Genomic DNA, 23084 nt, shown 5'->3' on the forward strand with positions numbered 1-23084 from the left:
ATACTGCGATCAAATCTTATGGCTTTAAACAGAATGTTGACGAACCTTGTGTTTATAAAAGGATAGTCAACTCTACAGTAGCTTTCCTGGTGTTGTACGTTGACGATATCCTACTCATTGGAAATGATGTGGGAATTCTGACTGACATTAAGCATTGGCTGGCGACACAATTCCAAATGAAAGATTTGGGAGAGGCTCAGTTTGTTCTTGGAATCCAAATTGTTCGGAATCGCAAGAACAAAACACTAGCATTGTCTCAAGCATCGTACATCGACAAAATGTTGATTCGATATAAGATGCAGGACTCCAACAAAGGATTATTACCTTTCAGGCATGGAGTTCATTTGTCGAAGGAACAAAGTCCTAAGACACCTCAAGAAGTTGAGGATATGAAACACATTCCCTATGCATCAGCAGTCGGTAGTCTGATGTATGCCATGCTATGTACCCGACCCGACATATGCTATGCTGTGGGAATTGTCAGTAGATATCAGTCCAATCCGGGACGTGCTCATTGGACTGCCGTTAAGAATATCCTCAAGTATCTTAGGAGAACGAGGGACTATATGCTAATGTACGGTGCTAAGGATCTGATCCTTACAGGGTACACTGACTCAGATTTTCAGACCGATGTAGATTCGAGGAAATCGACATCAGGATCTGTCTTCACTCTAAACGGAGGAGCAATAATATGGAGAAGCATAAAGCAAGGTTGCATTGCTGATTCCACCATGGAAGCTGAGTATGTTGCTGCTTGTGAAGCAGCGAAAGAATCTGTATGGCTTAGGAAGTTCTTAACTGATTTGGAAGTCGTTCCAAATATGCATCTTCCCGTCACTCTTTATTGTGATAACAGTGGAGCAGTTGCAAATTCAAAAGAACCAAGAAGCCATAAGCGAGGAAAACATATTGAGCGCAAATATCATCTCATAAGGGAGATTGTGCAACGAGGAGATGTGATCGTCACACAGATAGCTTCAGAACACAACATTGCTGATCCATTTACAAAGCCCCTCACGGCTAAAGTGTTTGAAGGGCACCTAGTGAGTCTAGGACTACGAGTTATGTAATCTAGGGCAAGTGGGAGAAAAGGCATGAGTATGTGATGCCCTAGTTTATTGTATTTCTCTCTACTCAACGTTATAAAACCCCACTAGAGTTTTAGTCCAAGTGGGAGTTTGTTGGGTTTTATGTCCTAAAACTCATAGTTTGTAAACAAAGATATATTCTATTTTCAATAAAGTTATTATTGATGTTTATTCAGTAAAAATTGTTATTGAATAAAGTGATCTTTACGATCATTAATCTAAATCCAATAAACTAAGAACACTCTGGCTATAGTATGATTACTTGAACTATATGTAGAGACATAAGAGTGGATCAAGTTCAAGTATATAGTCAAAATGATCTATAGTATAAGGATAAGGCTGAGTACCTTATTCTGGGGACACTATGGATGCGGCCCACTTTTGTATATGATATAAACAATGTGATCACTAAATTGTGCATGTGGAGACATGTGAGTGGGGGCGTCCTATGCAATGAGTATTGCATAAGATCGGACCATGAAGAAAACCACTCTCACTTTATAATGTCGTTTACTGTTGAGACTGATTTTCTTTTCATTCGATAACCTAGGTAACTCGGTTTTAATCCTGAGCTAACCATGAACTCCTGTTTATTCGGAATTATCCTTAGATTTGCATGGGTGAGAGTGGCTCTAGTTCGCCGACTCAACAGGCCTCCCATTTCAGGGGTAAGACTGGGTGAATGGCTGGGGACGTGGGGTGCAAGATGGAATTCACTCCTACCCACTTTTAGGGATAGAAGAAAGGTAGTTCCCTTAAGCACTGACTCCAGGTCTTGAACAAGGGGCCCCACCCTCTCATTGGCCTGAGAGGGATTCGGTTTACTGGTTGGACCACAAACCAATTGTTCATTAGAGGATCAGTGAGACATAAGGAACAAGAAGTAACTTCAGGGGTAAAACGGTAAATTGACCAAGCTCTAGTTACGAACAACCTGTGAAGGATCGACTTACTAATCATGGTTATATCAGATGGACAGAAATATATCTATAGTGAGGGGAGTGCAACTACTAGGCTATAGTGGAGTGTCCTAGTAGTTAACGAATGTTGGTTAACCAGGTTAATGAGTTTAATCGGTTAATCTTGGATCGTTGGAGCCCATGATCTATAGGTCCATTAGGTCCCTCTGCTAGCTCATATCGGACTAAACCATAGAACAGTGTGATGAGTGAGTTCGAAGTGTTCGAATTCAAATTAGGGAATATGCGTTACATATATACGATATATTTAACCGCAATTTTGTTTTATTTACGAATTAAACGAAAAGAGAGAATCTGAGATATTTAAATAAGATTTAAATATCTTAATCAATTATGTGTCGGAATTGATTGGGATTGGCATTTGAATTAATATTAAATATTAATTAAATAGTTTAATTAATCATTTAATGTTACTTTAATTTTAAATTCATTATTCAAATTAATTGTTGAATTAAAATGAAGAAAGTCAAAATGTTGACTTTCATCAAATGGAAAAATCCATGTTAGTGGAATTTTGAGGTGTCAAAATTTGGTTTAACCAAACTTGCATGTTTGCCAAATAAACCCCCACAAGTTTGAGTGGAATTTTGAGTGTCAAAATTTGGTGATCTCAAGTTTGCATGAACATGCAAACTTGACTCTTTAAATAGAGTGATCATGATACTTGGAAGGGATTCTTCATCTTGATGAAAAAACCTTGAAACAAACACTCTCTTTCACATATACAAAATCCCTCCCAAGTTTTGTCACTCACCGGATTCCACAATCCCGTTCTAAGGCCGGAGGATAGTGGAGAAGACACTAGTGGTGGTTCGAAACCGGTTCGTGAGGCAAAAGGAGTTTGAACTACAAAAGGTTAGTATTTAAACCCATTAAGTTTTAATACTTATGAACATGCTAGTTATTTACAATAATTGATGTTCTAAAAGTGCCTAAGATCCAAAATGCTTCCGCATGTGTTATATTAACACCAACAATATTATGTACCATAAACTATATCATATCATCCGCATACCATTTTACTACATATTTATATATATATTCGCCATTCCCATATCCTATCATAATCATATCATTTCGTAAACACTTCATGGTCATATCGTTCTCTAACTTATCATAGACTTAACGTTCTTATACATATCACAGTCATATCCGAACGTACGTTAGTCATATCATTTCCTAAACTTATTCTAATCATATCATTTCATCAGTCCATCATAATCAAATCATTAGCAATACCTAACCTTACCGTATCGTATTATCAATCTATCATAACCATAACATTTTTCTATACATAATCTTATCGTATCATTTTATCAATTTATCATAACCATAACATTTTCTATACATAATCTTATTGTATTGTTTTATCAGTCTATCATGAACATAATGTTTTTCTATCAATTTATCATAACCATAACATTTTCTAAACATAACCTTATCGTATTATCTTATCAGTCTATAATGACCATATCCTTTTAGTCATATCGTTTTGATATGCATATCCTTAGTCATATCGTTTTCCAACATATCCTAAATCATATCGTGTCATGAACGTATCCTAGTCTTACTGTTACAGGAACGCATCCTAACCATATCGTTTTATGAACGTATCCTAACCATATCGTTTTATGAACGTATCCTAACCATATCGTTCTATCAATCTATTATAATCATATTCTTTTTGATACACAACAGAACCGTATTGTTATATCAATCATATCTTAGTCATATCATTATATTACGTTTCTCGCATCCTTCTCGTATCCTATCTCAAACATATCATTGAACACATTACAACGTAAGAGTTATCATATCATTCACATATCATAATACATATATAACATATCATAGTCATATCGATTCATAAATAATTCACACATATCAAATTTATGACACGTGCGGAACCACAAAACACGTGTCAGCATCAAATATAAGCATGTCGATGGTAAGATCACTTACCTAATTAGCTTACATTGTTGTCACGAATTTATCCTTAATGAAAGTTCGATTCTGTCCATTGAAATACAAGTCAATCTAGGTAAGCCTATGACAACAGTTTCAAGTTGGAACTTTTACAAAATTGTTTCTCTAATTTACATTAGTCCATATGTTATACTTCATGGAAACGATAGAGTCTTTGAATGAGTTTAGTCTTGAAATGTTTATATATGTTTGTTATAGTATTATTTTCATACAAACCATTTAATACATTTTTTTACATTTTCCATATATCTTCTTTTCTCTGATTCGGTATTTCCTTTTTTATTTTCTTACTTTTAATTATAGTCAAGATATATATATATATATATATATATATATTTTTGTTTTTTGGTTTGTTTGTTTCCTTTTTATAGTTACTTTTAGTCAATCTCATACAAAATTCTTTTCATTTAATCCCTCATCCAAAACTAACTATTGACATATCCTTAAATGACCTATATCCTTCCACCCTAAACCTTTTTTTATTTGTTTTTGGAGGAATCATATTTTTTTTTCTTTTTCTTCTTCTCTCTAGCAGATTGTTGATCATTCTGCTGATATAGGGAGGTGTTGGGGTTAGGAAGTGTGTAGGGAGGTGTTGGGGTTAGGAAGAGGGAAGGAGATGTGAAAGGTAGGATTGAGTTACCACTTTTTTTTAATTATTATTATAACTTATTTTTATTTTTATTTTTACGGTGGATATATAGGACGGAAAAATATATGATCATGTTATACCGTATATCAGGAGGTCTAGTGTTACGACCCTATTTTTCTATTTACCTAGAGTGGCTACAGTCATCATAACTTAATCATTTTGTGAGGAAACAAGCGTTTAAACTTTATAATAAAACATAAACTTCATCTTAAAACACTGTCATGACTTGCGCGTTCGAAAACATTTTTAAAACAGCACAATGAAATAGTAAATGAAATAAATAAGCGTTAAAATTAAACAGTCTATTCTAACCTAAGTCTAAGAAAATAAGTACAACTACCATATGCATGTGTCACAATCTCCTAGGTTGCGATGCCACCGTCAGTCGTATAGGGGAGTCTTGCCTTTACCTGAAAATAAGAGTAACACATGACTTGAGCTTTTTAATAAATACTCAGTAAGCGACCCCCTATTGGGGCTAGTTGCAACCACATACAAATCATGAATGAGACCTATCATATCAACCTATTTTCCTACGACGGCTATCATAAGCCAATAATTGGATGTGTATTTAATTTACTATACATGGTCCACATGTGCGAGTATGGACCCACTAGTTAGTTCACACACCTCCCGGACCCCTTTCTAGTCGGGCGAGTATTCTCTAGTAATTGTTGATGCCAGAAACCCATTAGAAATAGAGGCCGTCATGGCAGCATTATGGTAAACATAATGATCATTTCCCTACCTCGTAGCATACGCGACCGTACTATCGTAAAAAAAGAAGGAGTATCCTCCGATGCATGAACACACAATAATGCATGATCCTAACATTCTTTCTTTTTCATTATCATGTATCAGAGCCTAGGTTATAGGTTTTGTAGACAGTCTAGAATAGACAGTATGGATTCCTTTATCCCAGCTCAGCGGTATCTCGCCTTGGTCAGGTAAGTGATGCATGACTAAATTGTATGAAAGAATAGTATGAAAAGTTTAAAAGAATTGATGATGAACACTTAATTATGTGTGTGACAGATATGGTGATATTTAAGAATTTAGACCCTGGTACGTCCAAGTGGACTCGGGGAATGAGGGGCAGCCTGTAGAAGAAACTGCTCCAGCAGAGGCGGTTCCGGAGCCTGCTACTGAGTCGGCATCTAGAGATCAGTCGACTGTTGTGATTACTTTGGAGGCATTGCAATCATTGATTGAGAGTTGAGTAGATCAGGTGGTGCAGAGCCGAGTGGATCGAGCGGTACAGGCCACCCTTGCTGGTCTTGGAAACCAGGCGACTCAAATAGCATCTGTATCTAGCCAGGCGACTCTAGTGTCTGAAGCACCAAGAGTAGGTGTTCAGACAGCAATACCTCCAACAAGGTTGCCAGAGCTACCTGGTACAGCAGTGGTGAAAGAGGCACCACCGCGGGTAGTAACTTATGGGCGACGATGTATGACGGAGGAAAGCGAGTACATACAAGATTTTATGAAACTTGCCCCGCCAACTTTTGGAGGAAAGGTGACTGATCCTGAGGCAGCGAAATGGTGGTTAGAATGTATTGAAACAAAGTTTACGAGAATCATAAGGTGTTTTGTGCTACGTATTTGTTGGAGGGACCAACCCATTTTTGGTGGAAATCAAAGAAGCCGAAGATGGAGGCTGGTGGAGCCCCAATCTCCCGAGCGGCATTCAAACATGAATTTTGTGAGAAATCCTATCTTGCTCTAGCGAGATTGAAAAACCGAAAGGCCTTTATGCAACTGGAACAGGATAATATGTCAGTAGAGGAGTATAAGGCAGAATTCACTCGATTATCTAGATTTGTTCCTCTTATGGTTGCTACTGAGGAAGAGAAGACGGATCTCTTTATCCAGGGTTTGAGGCAAGAGATACAAGGATCTGTGTCTGCCCATGCTTCTCAAGATTTTGTTACCGCTTATAATGCTGCGGTGAAATTAGATGCTACCACCCCGAGGAGTAATCAGGGTTCCAGCAGTCAGATGTGACCAAGTGGTAAACCAAAATTTACTCAAATATCCTCGGGTTTGCAACAGCAGGCGGTACCGCGGCGAGTTGATCGTCGACCTTCCTCAGGTGATGGGAGGGCAGTTTGCGGTAAGTGTGGGTTAACTCATGCGGGATCTTGTAACGCTGTAGACAAGACATGTTATAACTATGGGAAGACTGGTCATCTCGCTAGAGTGTGCCGTAGTGCAAGGAATCCTAATGTGATACCCCCCGAGCGTCTGTTCCAGGAGGAGGAGGAGGTCAGCCGAGTGCTGGGGGACAGCCTCAGGCTCGAAGTAAAGCCTTTTCCATGACGAGCAGGGCAGTAGAGGATGCCAGTACGGTGGTGACAGGTACTTTACCCATTCATGGCTACTTTGCTTATACTGTATTCGATTCTGGCTCGACGCATTCTTTTATATCATTATCGTTTGTTCGTCAAGCCCGACTTGGGGTATGGATTGGTTATCTGCTAGATATGGCTTGACGCATTAGACGTGTTGTTAATGGTACTAGATATGTATGATTATGATATTATTTTGGGCATGGATTGGTTATCTGCTCATCATTCTAGTATCGATTGTTATAAGAAGGAGATAGTTTTTCACCATTCGATGGGAAAGAGCTTCGAGTTTCAGGGTACGAAGCTGGGAAGTGTTCCCAAGACAATTACTTCTTTGAAGGCTAGGAAGTTGATTAGTCACGGTGCTGGCATTCCTGGCTAGTGTGGTAGAAGTGAGACGAGTTGATACAAATGTATCAACTGTACCCATGGTGAATGAGTTCTTGGATGTCTTCCCTGATGAGTTACCTGGTTTACCACCAGAGCGGGAAGTCAACTTTGGTATTGAACTAAAACCTGGGAGGACACCTATCTCTAAAGCTCCTTATAGGATGGCTCCTGCGGAATTGAAAGAGTTGAAGCTGCAATTACAGGAGTTGTTGAACCAGGGATTCATACGACCTAGTGTGTCACCGTGGGGAGCTCCGGTGTTGTTCGTGAACAAGAAGGACGGTACGCTCCATCTTTGCATTGATTATAGGAAGCTGAATAAGATGACCATTAAAAATAAGTATCCCCTGCCGCGATTGATGATTTGTTTGACCAGCTTCAAGGGGCAGCAGTATTTTCGAAGATTGATCTTCGTTCTGGTTATCACTAGATAAGAGTCAAAGAAGAGAACATACGGAAGATGGCTTTTTGTACTCGGTATGAGCATTATGAGTTTGTCGTGATGTCCTTTGGATACAAGTATATACAGATCATAAGAGTCTCAAATATCTGTTCACCCAGAAAGAGCTCAACATGAGGCAACGTCGATGGTTGGAGTTAGTGAAAGATTATGATGTGGAGATCCTACATCACCCTGGTAAAGCTAATGTGGTAGCTGATGCCTTGAGTCGTAAGACAACTCAGTCATCTGCAATGTTGACGAGGCAACCCAACATTCAGATGGAGTTTGAACGAGCTCAAATAGTTGTGTTGGTCAGGGAAGCAACAACTCAGGTAGCTCTTATGACTATTTGTTCGACGTTGCAGCAACAAATTATTTAGGGTCAGCAGAGGGACCCTTATTTTTCAAAAGTTTTGAAGCAACTTGAGACTGGACAAGTCAAGAATTTCTTGATAACGGGTGATGGATGTTTGAAGTGGCGGAGTTGAACTTGTGTGCCAAACGATGTAGAGATTAAGAGGAAGATTCTATCTGAGGCACATGAGTCTCCCTATATCGTACATCCAGGTGCCACAAAGATGTATCAAGACTTAAAAACATGTTTTTGGTGGCCTGGAATGAAGAAAGATGTTGCTGAACATGTGAGTAGGTGTTTAACTTGTCAACAAGTTAAGGCACCTAGACAGAAACCTGCTGGGTTATTGCAACCTCTTAATGTGCCATAGTGGAAGTGGGAAGAAGTGGCCATGGATTCCATAACAGGGCGTCAGGGTTTACAGTGATATGGGTTGTTTGAGACAGATTAACTAAGACAACTTATTTTATACCAGGAAAGTCTATGTTTTCAGTTGACAAGTGGGCACAATTACATTTGAAGGAGGTTGTAAGGTTGCATGGTGTACCTGTTTCTATTGTGTCTAATAGGGATGCACGGTTTACTTCTCGATTCTAGAAGAGTCTTCAGGAAGCCCTTGGTACACAACTGAAGTTTAGTACAGCGTTCCATCCTTAGATAGATGGACAGACAGAGAGATTAAATCAAATTCTCGAGGACATGTTGCGTGCATGTGTACTTGATTTTGCTGTCAGTTGGGACACCTATCTATATTTGGTGAAATTTACCTATAACAATAGTTATCAGAAAACCATTCAGATGACTCCTTTTGAAGCACTTTATGGACGGAGGTGTCGAACTCCGATTTATTGGGAGAAGGTAGGTAATAAACAGCTATTAGGTCCAGATTTGCTACGAACGACCAACGAGGCAATTAAGAAGATTAGGAAGAGAATTTTGACCGCCCAGAGTCATCAGAAGAGTTATGCTGATGTTTGGAGGAAGGACCTAGAGTTTGAGGTGGGGGATCATGTGTTCCTAAAGATTGCACCAGTTTGTGGTGTTTTGCGATTTGGTAAGAAGGGGAAGCTTAGCCCTCGTTTTATTGGACCTTTTGAGATCCTCGAAAGAGTTGGCTCAGTAGCCTATAGGTTGGCATTACCACCAGCGTTGGATGCTGTACATAATGTTTCCATGTTTCGATGCTGAGGAAGTATGTTGTAGATCCTATGCATATTCTTCATTATGAAGACTTGGAGTTAAAGGAGGACTTAAGGTATGAAGAACAACCTGATAAAATTTTGGCACGGGAAGTGAGATCATTGCGTAGCAGAGATATTTCCTTTGTTAAAGTTTTATGGAAGAATCAACAAGATAGTGAAGCTACTTGGGAAAGAGGAGAGGAGTTTAAATGAAAATATCCACACTTGTTTCTAGAGTTGGAAACTTTCGAGGATGAAAGTTCTTAAAAGGAGGGTAGAATTGTAATAATCTAAAATAGTAATGATAATATGTATTTTTGTATTTATTTGTTGTTCTGTTTGTTAATAATAATAATAATAATAATAATAATAAAATTTGTAGATAAGGAAAATAAAAATAAAAATAATAATAAAAAAACGAAAAACACAGCCGCCGCATCAAGCAGGATAGAGGGAATGGACGTGTGGGCTGGAGGTATTAGAATGAGGAAGGGTTTGCTAGTTGGTGTGGAAGCAAGATAGGGAGTTGATTAGGATTTGAAAAAAAACGAAGAGCAGCGGATAGATGAAACCCAGAAAACAGAGGAGGAAAAAAAATTCTTGAGATTCTAGTTTGGTTTGCTTAAATTTGGTTGTTAATCGTGAATAAGGATAGAGAGGTTGTTGCTGAGGAATCCTTTGAGGAAGGGGACACGGCCACGAGCTGAATTGAACGTTTATTCGAAGGTAACAAAAACCCATATCACCGAACCTTTAAATCTCGATATCTTGATTCATATTGCATAATAAATTATGAAATAGGGCTTGTTAGAACTGTAATTAGGAGATTTATAGAGTTGTAGAAGAAGTAAGAACAAAATCCGAGCAGTAGAGATGGAATATGGTTTCGGGACATAACGGGCATTAATAGGAAAGTTGAAAAATCGCAGGAAACCAAAAGAAGAAGAAGCGCGTGCGGTACACGCAAGGCGCGTGGGAGGCCGCGAGTGAGGGTGCGACTGTGCGTGGACCAGGCGCGTGAGAAAATCTGTCGAAATTGTGCTGGTACGTGAGGGCACGTGTGAAGTTATTTTGGCTCCTGGTTTGTCCCGTTTGACTCCTTTTGACCTATCCTATCAAAATTGGTCTATACTTATCTTGAAATTGGTGAAATATAGGTGTAATAGGAAGGAATTGTGTTGAAATACTTATTAAATGTACATCCAAGGGAAAAAGAAATTCGAAGACCAAGTAAGTAGCATATCGATCTTTGAACTAGTTCTTAACTTGTTTTACAACATGTGCGTATGTTGTTTACCTGTTTATGAGCTTAGTATGTTGTTATGTGCTATGATGATATTGATTATTGATTGTCTAGTTGTATATTGTGGCTGCTTGCCTGTGATATAAGCATGTTATAAAGGATTACTAAAATGTTCTGTGTCGAACATTATAAATGTATGAAAGCATGCATCAGATGTGAGTATGCTAAACATGTTAATGGAAAAGTTATGACTAGGATATGCTTATAGATTGTGCGCCATGGCCTATTTATATGAGTATTGTAGTCTACTAATTTCGGTGGAGTTCTTGACCAACGCGCTGTGTACTAAGTCAAGGAGCATGAGTACTCCTCACCGTTGGTATATGAGATAAACAGGCCGCTAGAGAAATTAGTAGACGGGCCGTATTTGACCGAGAGCGAGTCTTACATTCGAGTCCGAAAATTCTAGATAAGCATATCGAGAGGGAGTCAGTAACCTAAGTTGGAGGTAGCTGAGATACCTCATTAATGAACAGATGACCCTAGTAAGAGAAACTAGGAGTCAATGGCGAATAAAACTTAAAAACACCTGGAAAGATTAGTCGTGAACTCATGAAAGATAAGCCACCTACTTATTAGGTAATCTAATTACTCATAAATTTTTTTATAACTTTTCTTTCCAGATTTAGATGATGCAGGCCAATCGAGGACGAGACCAGCGAGCTAGAGACTATTGGGAATCCATGTCTGGGTCTGTTTATGTAATTATGTTTTCGTTGGTTAAGATTTTTGTTGGTTAATTTTTGTTGGTTAATAATGTTTTAAACAGAACTGGTTTTTTAGTATTTTACTTCATGTTATGAAATTTTTTGGAAATGTTTGGCAAATTTATGATTGGTTGTCAGAGTTTGTTAGCAGTGTCGATGGTAACTCCTGTTAATCGCATTGTCGATGAGCAGGTGTTACAAACCAACTTGTAACGCCCGCTCATCGACAACGCGAATTACAGGGGTTACCATTGACACCGATAACCAACTTGTAAAACCAATCATAAATTCAAAAATGTTTCCAAAACATCCAGTAGAACATTTAAAACGAGTACTATTTAGAACTTAAAACAACCAAAGTAAATTCTTGACAGCGAAAGCATAAAGTACACAAAACAGACACAGACATGGATTTCCAATAGTCTCTAGCACGCTGGTCTCGTCCTCGTCTCAGCTGGCCTGCATCAACTAAATCTGGAGAGAAAAGTTAAAAATAATTTTGATAGTAATTAAATTACCCAGTAAGTAGCCAGCTTATCTTTCATGAGTTCAAAACTAATATTTCCAGGTATTTTTAAGTTTTATTAGCCATTGACTCCTAGTTTTCTCTTAATAGGGTCATCTGTTCATCCAGCTTAGGTTACTGACTCTCTTTCGATATGCTTTTCTAGAATTTTCGGACTCGTATGTAAGACTCGCTCTCGGTCAAATACGGCCCATCTACTAATTTCTCTGGCGGCCTGTATATCTCATATACCAACGGTTAGGAGTACTCATTCTCTTTGACTTAGCACACAGCGCGTTGGTCATGAACTCCGCGGGAATTAGTAAACTACAATACTCATATAAATAGGCCATGGCACACAATCTATAAGCATATCCTATTGTCATAACCTTTCCATTAACCTGAATAGCATACTCACATCTGACACATGCTTTCATACATTTACAATGTTCGACACATAGAACATTCTTGTAATCATTTATAACATGCTTACATCACAGGCAAGCAGTCACAATATACAATAAACATTCAATATCATCAAAGCTCATTTTAACATTCTAAGCTCTTAATCATGTAAACAACATACTCACATATTATAAACAAGTTAAGAACTAACTTAAAGAACGATATGTTACTTACCTGATTTCGAACTCCTTTTCCTCTGGATTTACGTTTAATAGGGTATTTCAACACAATTCCATCCAATTAGACCTATATTTTACAATTTTCAAGATAAGTATAGACCAATCTTGATAGGAAAGGTCAAGAGGAGTCGAACAGAACAAACCGGGAGCCAAAATAGCTTCACACTCGCCAACACAAGTCGCGCTCTCACTCACGGACTCCCACGCGCCTCACGTGTCTCTCACGCACTCGTCTTCAACCTCACATTTCTGCAAGTTTTCCCAGCTTTTCCGTTAATGCCGGTTAGATAAAACCCGAGTTTTTCCTTATTTAGATTTACACGATTTCATTAGTTGATTGAATACCTCCGTTTGACCATTTGACAAACTTGTCGAATGGATTACCAAAGTTTTAGACGACAATTTTATAGGGAGTGTCACAGATTTAGTTTGCCACTCTCTTGCCATTTTTAGGATAAGTTATATTTAAATAGGAAATCTGTTTAGAAGATTTCAGATTTAGTTTGCCACTCTACATTTTTAGGATAAGTTATATTTAAATAGGAAATCTGTTCAGAAGATTTCACAAGTCAAAATTTCAGCAATTCTATCTCTTTGTTATTTTACGCGTTTTATTTTCTTCCAACATTCCAACAACTTTCCGTCAACGATTTCCTCTCACCGAAAAGAAACCGATTTCCCTGGCCGATTATCGAAATACAACAAGTGGTATCAGAGCCAGGTTGAAGCCATCGGTGGTATATCATTGCGAAGGAGCCAACATATCAACAATCAAGTGGAATAGCTCAAGTGGTTAGAGTGTCGACCTAACAACACACAGGTCTTAAGTTCGAGTAGAAGAAAATGCAAAGCGGGAAAATAAACATCGACCTACCGAAAAGCGTCGAGTTGTCGTTGAGCGAGTGATCAGGGAGACAATGACTGTCATCGTTCAGTATCCCACGACTGAGATGACTGAGATGACTGAGATGACCTTATTGATGCACGTCGACCTACAGGCGCAAGGGTTATGGCACGATGTCAAGCCAGAGGAAGGAGAAACGACTGAGATGACTGAGATGACTGAGATGACCGAGATGACCGAGATGACCGAGATGACCGAGATGACCGAGATGACCGAGATGACTGAGATGACTGTGTTCTCTGAGCTTGACTCGGGGATTCGCGAGACGGAGAAATTCGGCGACGGCTCCGTCGTCGAGATCAAAGGGCATGACACCATCCAGTTCGTCGGCAAGGGAGGCAAGCATCACAAGCTGACCCACCGGCTGGGGAGCCAATTCAACTGAAGAAGGAGCGAGTGTTCGCTCAAATCGGTGAAAGAAGCGAGCAGCAAGAGCACCGGTGATGGGTCCTCGACACGGGGGCAACAAACCATATGATTGGGGCCCCACCGGCTGGGGAGCCAATTCAACTGAAGAAGGAGCGAGTGTTCGCTCAAATCGGTGAAAGAAGCGAGCAGCAAGAGCACCGGTGATGGGTCCTCGACACGGGGGCAACAAACCATATGATTGGGGCCAAGTCTGTGTTCTCTGAGCTTGACTTGGGGATTCGCGAGACGGAGAAATTCGGCGACGGCTCCGTCGTCGAGATCAAAGGGCACGGCATCACAAGCTGACCGGTCTACTTCATCTCGAAGCTCAACGCTAATATTGTGAGCCTGGGTCAGCTCGATAAGGTCGGCTGCCACATTTCCATCAAGCGTGGGCTACTTTAGGATCCGCGATGATCGACGACGGTTGCTCACGCAAGTTCGGTGCACGGCAAACCGCCTTTACATCCTAGAGTTGGAGATAGAGCAACCAGTCAACCACTCGGCCAGGTACCGGAGTATGAAAGACCTATTAGTTAGAGGTGAACCACCTGGACTGGCGGCGCGCCAACTCGAACAAGACGTGGAGTCTGGAGGACATGCCATCAGGGACATCGAGCATACCGCCAGGGACACCGAGCCATAGGGCTCAAATCGGAGTTCAAACAAAACAAGCATGCCGCCAGGGACACCGAGCCATAGGGCTCAAATTGGAGTTCAAACAAAACAAGGTAGATAAAACCTTAGTTTTTCCTTATTTAGATTTTTCGGAGTTCAAACAAAACAAGGTAGATAAAACGTTGTAGGGAGTGGCACAGATTTAGTTGGCCACTCTCCGCGCTAGATTTTGTAGGGAGTGGAGTTTTTCCTCATTTAGATTTGGTAGGGAGTGACACAGATTTAGTTGGCCACCCTCAGCCATTTTTAGGATAAGTTATATTTAAATAGGAAATCTATTCAGAAGATTTCACAACTGATTTTAAGCACAATAAAAATTTCAGCAATTCTATCTCTGTGTTATTTTACGCGTTTTATTTTCTTCCAACAACTTCCCGTCAACGATTTCCTCTCACCGAAAAGAGAAAAGAAAAGGATTTCCCTGGCCGATTATCGAAATACAACAATGCCTATTATATCCCAAAGCCATATTCCACCTCTACAACCCGTATTTCGTCCCGACTTCCACTACAACTTTATAGATCTCCTTGTTACGATTCTAACAAGCTCTATTTCATAACTTATTACGCAGTATAGACCAAGATATCGGAATTTAAAGATTCGATCAAATGGGTTTTCTTACCTTCTAATAAATGCCTAATATGGCTTATCCCTTGAGCTTCCAACGCTGATAGTTTCCACAAGCGTTCCTCTAATCTCAAGCTTGCGACCCGATAAGGAAATCACCAAACCATGATATTTCCGAAAGATTCACCAATTTTAACTCTCCTCCCCTGTTTTCCTATTTTTATTTCTTTTCCGTTCTTCATTTTTAATCTTACACACCACAACACTCTGACTTTTCACCAACACAACAATTTGACACCACTTCAGCACCACCAAACACTCCCATCTTTTCTTTCTTTTTCTCCTTCAATCCACGTGTCCATTCCTCATTTCTCCATGACAGCAGCGTGCTGCGATCTCTTTTCTTTTTCTTTTTCTTTTTAATTAATTAATTAATTAATTATTATTTGGATTATTACAATTTCACCCTCCTTTTAAAAACTTTCGTCCTCAAAAGTTCCCAACTCTAGGAACATTTGTGAATACTCGAGTTTTAACTCCTCTTTTTGTTCCCAAGTAGCTTTCCAAAATTATTGCTTCTTCCATAAAACTTTAATAGAGGGAATGTCTCTATACGTAAAGATCTCATCTCCCGCGCCAAAATCTTAACAGGCTGTTCTCCATAGCTTAGGTTCTCTTTCGACTGTAAATCTTCATAACGAAGATCATGCCTAGGATCTGCAACATATTCTCTTAGCATCGAAACATGAAAAACATTATGTACAGCCTCTAATGCGGGTGATAATGCCAACCTGTAGGCTATTGGCCCAACTCTTTCGAGAATCTCGAAAGGTCCAATAAAACGAGGACTAAGCTTTCCCCACTTACCAAATCACAAAACACCACGAACTGGTGCGATCTTCAGGAACACATGGTCCCCCACCTCAAACTCTAGGTCCTTCTTCCTAACAATAGCATAACTCTTCTGACGACTTTGGACAGACAGAAATTCCCTTCCCAATCTTTTGTATCGCCTCATTGGTCGTCCGTAGCAAGTTTGGATCCAACTATTATTTCTACCTACCTCATCCCAATAAATCAGAGTTCGACACCTGCATCCATAAAGTACCTCAAAAGGAGCCATCTGGATGGTTGCCTAAGAACTATTGTTATAGGCAAATTCCAAAGATATAGGTAGGTGTCCCAACTGCCAGCTAATCAAGTGCACATGCACACATGTCCTCGAGAATTTGATTTAGTCTCTCAGTTCGTCCATCTGTTTGAATATGGAATGTTGTACTTAACTTTAGTTGTGTACCAAGGGCTTCTTGAAGACTCTTCCATAATCGAGAGGTAAACTGTGCATCCCTATCTGGCACAACCAAACTGTACACCATGCAACATTACAATCTCCTTTAAATACAGTTGTGCCCACTTGTCAACTGAATAGGTTGACTTCCCTAGTATAAAATGAGCTGTCTTAATCAATCTATCCACAACAACCCATATCACTGTAAACCCTAATTTGGTTCTAGGTAGTCCTGTAATGAAATCCATGGTCACCTCTTCCCACTTTCACTGGGGCACATTTAAAGGTTGCAATAATCCAGCAGGTTTCTGTCTAAGTGCCTTAACTTGTTGACGAGTTAAACACCTACTCACACATTCAGCAACATCTTTCTTCATCCCAGGCCATTTTTTAGATCCTGGTTCATCTTTGTGGCACTTGGATGCACGGTATAGGGAGACTCATGTGCCTCGGATAGAATCTTCCTCTAGATCTCTATATCGTTTGGCACACAAGTTCAATTTCGCCACTTCAAACATCCATCACCCATTATCAAGAAATCCTTGATTTGTTCAGTCTAATGTTGCTTCACAACTTTTGAAAAATAAGGGTCCCTCTACTGACCCTAAATAATTTGTTGCTGCAACGTCGGACAGATAGTCATAAGAGCTAGCTGAGCTACCGCTTTCCTAACCAACACAGCTATTTGAGCTCGTTCAAACTCCATCTGAATGTTGGGTTGTCTCATCAACATTGTAGATGAGTGAGCTGTCTTACGACTCAAGGCATCAGCTACCACATTAGCTTTACCAAGGTGATGTAGGATCTCCACATCATAATCTTTCACTAACTCCAACCATCGACGTTGCCTCATGTTGAGCTCTTTCTGGGTGAACAGATATTTGAGACTCTTATGATCTGGATATACTTGTATCCTCTCACCGTACAGATAATGTCTCCATATCTTCAGAGCAAACACCACAGCAGCTAACTCTAAATCATGAGTTAGGTAATTGTGTTGATCATCCCTCAACTGTCGAGAGGTATAAGTGATAACTCTCTTAATCTACATAAGTACGCAATCCAACCCATTCTTAGAGACATCACTACAAATTACTAGATTTCTGATACTGTCGGGTACATTAAGCATCAGAGCTGACACTAGTCTTTCCTTGAGTTCTTAAAAGCTACTTTCACAAGCTCGACTCCAATCAAATTTCTTTCCCTTTCGGGTTAACTAAGTCAAAGGCGTTGCAACATTTGCGAAACCCTTAATAAATCGCCTGTAGTATCCTGCTAAACCCAAGAAAATTCTCACCTCAGTAACTATAGTTGGTCGAGCCCAACCTATAACTGCCTCCACCTTTGCTAGATCAACAGCTATACCATCCTTAGATACCACATGACCAAGGAATACCACCTTGATATGAACCAAGAGACATCAATCATACAATATACTTCAATGAAGATGTGAAGAAAAGGTTGTCAAAATTATCAAAATGTTGTTTCAATTCATGCCACATTGAAGAAGAATGAAGTTTGATTATTATAAATTTTGGGTGGGTTACAATTTAGAGTTATTGTATTTTAAGACCTTTTATTTACTTTAGGTTACATTTACATAATGGCTCATTATGGTCATTAGTATGAATGGTCATTAGTATGAATGTTACAACTCTTGGAACGTCTTTAGTAGTTTTGAGGCTATATAAAGCCATGTATGTTGTATTTGTAAGTGGACTTGGAAAATATAGTAAAAAGAGCATTTGTGTTTTCTTTAGCCAATGACTAAGTTTCTTTGCAATTCTATGAGTTTAGGTTGCATGTAGAATCATTCAAGCTCGACATGATCAATCTTGCTTGTGGAGTGATTCGAATCTCAATCAACTGTTCTTGCATTGAGATATTTGATCAACAAGAATCATTCAAGCTAGACATGATCGACCTTGCTTGTGGAGTGATTCGAATCTCAAACAATGTTCTTGTCTTGAGATATTCGATCAACAAGGTAATCTGAATCTTACTCCCCTTGTAGTGATTCCTTATCTTATCATTTTGGTATCGAGCTTCAGGCTCAAGATCGAATATATGTTTCCTTTGCATCTTTTTTTCAATTTGATTTTTATTTACTTTTATCTTTTTAGATTTTAATCGACCCATAGTTCAAAATTCAATCTTATTCAAAATTTTGAGAGGTGAGATTGAGAGCTTCATTTGTGTAAATGAGTGCAAACAGAGTGCCCTAAAAAAATCCTTGAGTGTATACAGGTGAGAGATTTTTGTGAGGTCGTTTGTATTTCCATATCTTATTTTTTGCAGCAAAGTTTCACAAATAGATTCGAGGACGAATCCTCTTGAAGAAGTGGAGAATGATATGAACCAAGAGACATCAATCGTACAATATACTTCAATGAAGATGTGAAGAAAAGGTTGTCAAAATTATCAAAAAGTTGTTTCAATTCATGCCACATTGAAGAAGAATGAAGTTTGATTATCATTCTTCTTCAATGTGGCATGAATTGAAACAACTTTTTGATGATTTTGACAACCTTTTCTTCACATCTTCATTGAAGTATATTGTATGATTGATGTCTCTTGGTTCATACCACACCTTCTGAAACCAAAATTGACATTTCGAGAATTTGGCATATAGTCTTTGTTCACGTAGAACCAACCAAACTTTCCTCAAATGTTCTACATGTTCATCGTTTGTCTTGGAATAAACCAAGATATCATCAATGAACACAATAACAAAAGAATCTAGAATATCCTGGAATACCCGAGTCATCAGCTCCATAAACACTGCAGGGGCATTAGTCAAGCCAAAGGACATCACGACAAACTCATAATGCCCATACCGAGTACGAAAAGCCGTCTTCGGTATGTCCTCATCTTTAACTCTTATCTGGTGATAACCAGAATGAAGATCAATCTTCGAAACCGCTGCCCCTTGAAGCTGGTCAAACAAGTCGTCAATTCGCGGCAAGGGATACTTATTTTTAATTGTTACCTTATTCAGCTCCCTATAATCAATACAGAGACGGAGTGTACCATCCTTCTTCACAAACAACACTAGAGCTTCCCACGGTGACACACTAGGTCGTATGAACCCCTAGTTCAACAACTCTTGCAGTTGCAATTTCAACTCTTTCAATTCCGCGGGGGCCATCCTATAAAGAGCTTTAGAGATAGGTGTCGTCCCTGGTTCAAGTTCAATGCCAAAGTTGACTTCCCGCTCTGGTGGTAAACCAGGTAACTCATTTGGGAAGACATCCAGGAACTCATTCACCACAGGTACAGCTGTACATCTGTATCAACTCGTCTCACTTTTGCCAAACTAGCCAGGAATGCCACAGCATCATGACTAATCAACTTCCTAGCCTTTAGAGCAATTATTGTCTTGGGAACACTTCCCAGCTTCATATCACAACCCCTCTTGCGTTTTCTTTCATATCTTATCATTTATTATATCATTTTTATTGTATCTTCCAGGCATATATTAGAGTTGTATCTCATGCTAATTAGTCATTTTGCATGCCAATCATATCATATATCATTCATGTCAATCATATCATATATTATGCATAGATCATATCATATATCATAACAGTCACACAACATAACTTGAGCATGTCTTCGAATAGATCATATCTTAACATATCATATCGTAACCATATCAATTCATCACATACAACATAATATTTATATACACATATCATATCATTATAGTTTGCATATATGAGTATATGACACGTGTCATCATTCAGCATACAATTATAACCAAACCGATGGTAGGGCTACTTACTTGGTTGGCTTAGACCGAAGCTACTACGACCCTTTGATGCTAGCTTCTATCTGAAATTTAATTCTACCTAAGGAGTTCCACAATGATAGATTGATATTCTACTATGTGAATTAGCTCACCTAATATAATATAAACTAACTAAACCTAATAAAATGCTAACCTAGAGTTGTCAAACAATGTATTCTTCGACTAACTTCGAACCGTAGAAATTAGATGATAAAATGAAGTGAGGTACTTCCGTGTTACAGTAGAGACCAACTCCGAAGTTCTAAGCTTTAAGTAATATGGGACAAAATTTTCACGGTCCTATTTTGTTTTCTAATTATTTTTTAATAATATATATATATATTTGTTCGTTTTTGTTATTACATTTAGGGTGACTGGTTTGAATAGAGTGGTACCGGTGGTGCATTTTCAGGAACTAGCCTACTTTATTTGGTTCTTTAACTCTAGAGAAACATTATAAATCTATAATGAATGAGTGTCGTGAAAAATATAATGTCAGTTGGAATTCATCACAACTATGAATTTTCATTCGAGATTCATTAGGTTTTTATTTTATTTTATTTTTTTGGTTATTTTCTACTCTAATATTGGTTTATACCGTAAGCATAATCAAATACCTTTAAAACAATGCATGGTCATTCATAATAGCATAAATAAGCCTGGTATAAAATTTTATGTCGAAATATTATAAGGACATAGTAGGGATATTTTGGTTTTTTCTATCCGAGTCTTAATCTATGCCTTAAACATACTCCAATGACTTTAAAATGAAGTGTAGTCATCCATAATCTTATAAATAGGGCTCATATAAATCTTTAGTAATTTGGAGTCCATCTTGGTCACGAACATACGAGCATCACTGGGCATTTTGGTCATTTTCTCCTTATATTTGGTTTAGGGCTTAGATATGCTCCAATGTTTGTCAAACTTTGCATACACCCTTATTTTATGGTAATAGGCCTCCATTAAAATTTCATACCGAGGGAATGCCATTTAGTGGGTTGATTTTATAAGTTGTGATTCTGGAGAAAAACATTTGGTTTAGGTTCTTAATTTGTGGTTATTGGTTCTTGGGATTCAAATTTAGGTTAATTATATATAGGATTGATTCATATTTTCTTTATTTTTAAGATTTTATTTTTATTTCTAAAAATGACAGGATATTACCTGGAGCATTTATTCTCGCTAGAATATATACATGATTTCGGCTAGACAATTATTATCTTAATAGAAAGCGTTCATAAATCCTTTATATTCTTCCATACACAACTTTGCAGCAACCCTTGAAACAATTTTCTCCCAAATTTATCTTTGTGTCTGAGTGTGTTTGAGAGAGCTGAAAACCGAGTATTCGAAAGGAAATCGAGTGGGTTGGTTCATTGGGTATTTTAGAGGGTTTCTCGGAACGTTAGAATCGCTGTTTCTAGAGGAAGAATGATATGAACCAAGAGACATCATTCATACAATATACTTCAATGAAGATGTGAAGAAAATGTTGTCAAAATTATCTAAAGAGGTTGCAATTCATGTCACATTGAAGAGGAATGAAGTTTGATGGTTATAAATTTTGGGTGGGTTACAATTTAACCTTAACTCCTATATTTAAAACTAACTTAAATATGAAAACAAATAGTTAAACTATAATAAAATAATGCAAATAATAAAATGTGCTTATTAGTCATCCTTGGACTATTTGATAAATTCAGCGGAGTTCATTAAATGCAACTTAAAGTGCATTTAATTCATCTCTGTCTTGAAGCTCAACTTTGCATAACATATAAGGGAGGTCTCCAACGTTTTCTAGAATTTTCTTTGATGAGCTCACCATAGCTTGAATATAACTGTATAAGGTTTGTTGTAGCTTCTTGGCTCTCATCCTTGTAATTGGACCTTGAGGTATGGAAATTCCTTAGTCGTTGTTCATATCATTCTCCCCCTCTTGAGAAGGATTCGTCCTCGAATCCATGCCATCACCTACATCAAAAGGACTCATATCAACAACATTAAAAGTTGCACTAACACCGTACTTACCTGGTAAATCAATTTTATAAGCATTGTCGTTGATGCGCTCAAGAACTTGAAAGGGTCCATCTCCTCGTGGTAAAAGCTTAGATTTTCTTTGAGTAGGAAATCTTTCTTTTGGGAAATGCACCCAAACCCAATCTCCTGGCTTGAAGATGACAATCTTACTTCCTTTATTAATTCGGGTGGCAACCTTGGAATTTTGTTTCTCAATTTGTTCTTTTACTTGCTTGTGCAGTTTATGAACAAACTCAACCTTGGCATTTGCATCAAAATTCACAAATTCTTTTGACGGTATAGGTAACAAGTCAATGGGGGTTAAAGGATTAAAGCCATAAACAATTTCAAAAGGTGTGCATTTAGTAGTGCTATGAACAACCCTATTATATGCAAATTCTATAAATGACAAACAATCCTCCCAAGTTTTAAGATTATTCTCAATAATAGCCCTAAGCATCGCCCTAAGCATAGTAGTCATGGTTCTATTAACAACTTCAGTTTCCGTTTGAGGATGACAAGTAGTTGAATATACGAGCTTAGTTCCTAACTTACCCCATAAAACACGCCAAAAGTGGCTTAAAAATTTGACATCACGATCACTAACGATGCTTTTAGGAATGCCATGCAATCGTACAACTTCCCTAAAGAACAGGTCTGCAATATGTTTTGCATCATCAGTTTTGTGACAAGGAATAAAATGAGACATTTTACTAAATCGATCAACCACAACAAAGATGCTATCATAACCTTTCCTAGTCCTAGGTAAACCTAAAACAAGATATATCAATCCAAGGACCATTAGGAACTGGTAATGGGGAGTATAAACCATGTGGTTGAAGCCTAGAC

The 23084-nt window shown here is 38.4% G+C and overlaps 1 protein-coding gene across 1 annotated transcript; it reads left to right on the forward strand.

Moving 5' to 3' along the window:
* Positions 1-7482: 7482 nt before the first annotated feature.
* Positions 7483-9429, forward strand: LOC147786453 (uncharacterized). Its single transcript, XM_087120462.1, has 3 exons — positions 7483-7726; positions 7974-8218; positions 8899-9429. The coding sequence occupies exons 1-3, from the start codon at positions 7483-7485 to the stop codon at positions 9427-9429; spliced, it is 1020 nt and encodes a 339-aa protein (XP_086976588.1).
* Positions 9430-23084: the final 13655 nt, after the last annotated feature.

Source organism: Cucurbita pepo, chromosome 20, assembly GCF_057944985.1.
Source record: "Cucurbita pepo subsp. pepo isolate OVF chromosome 20, ASM5794498v1, whole genome shotgun sequence".
NCBI lineage: Eukaryota > Viridiplantae > Streptophyta > Magnoliopsida > Cucurbitales > Cucurbitaceae > Cucurbita > Cucurbita pepo.

Coding starts and splice junctions, on each gene's coding strand:
- LOC147786453 (XM_087120462.1), top strand. CDS start 7,483: ATGGTGAATGAGTTCTTGGATGTCTTCCCTGATGAGTTACCTGGTTTA. Junction 7,727..7,973: donor GTTCGTGAACAAGAAGGACG/GTACGCTCCATC, acceptor AAGTATATACAG/ATCATAAGAGTCTCAAATAT. Junction 8,219..8,898: donor TCAGGGAAGCAACAACTCAG/GTAGCTCTTATG, acceptor TTCCATCCTTAG/ATAGATGGACAGACAGAGAG.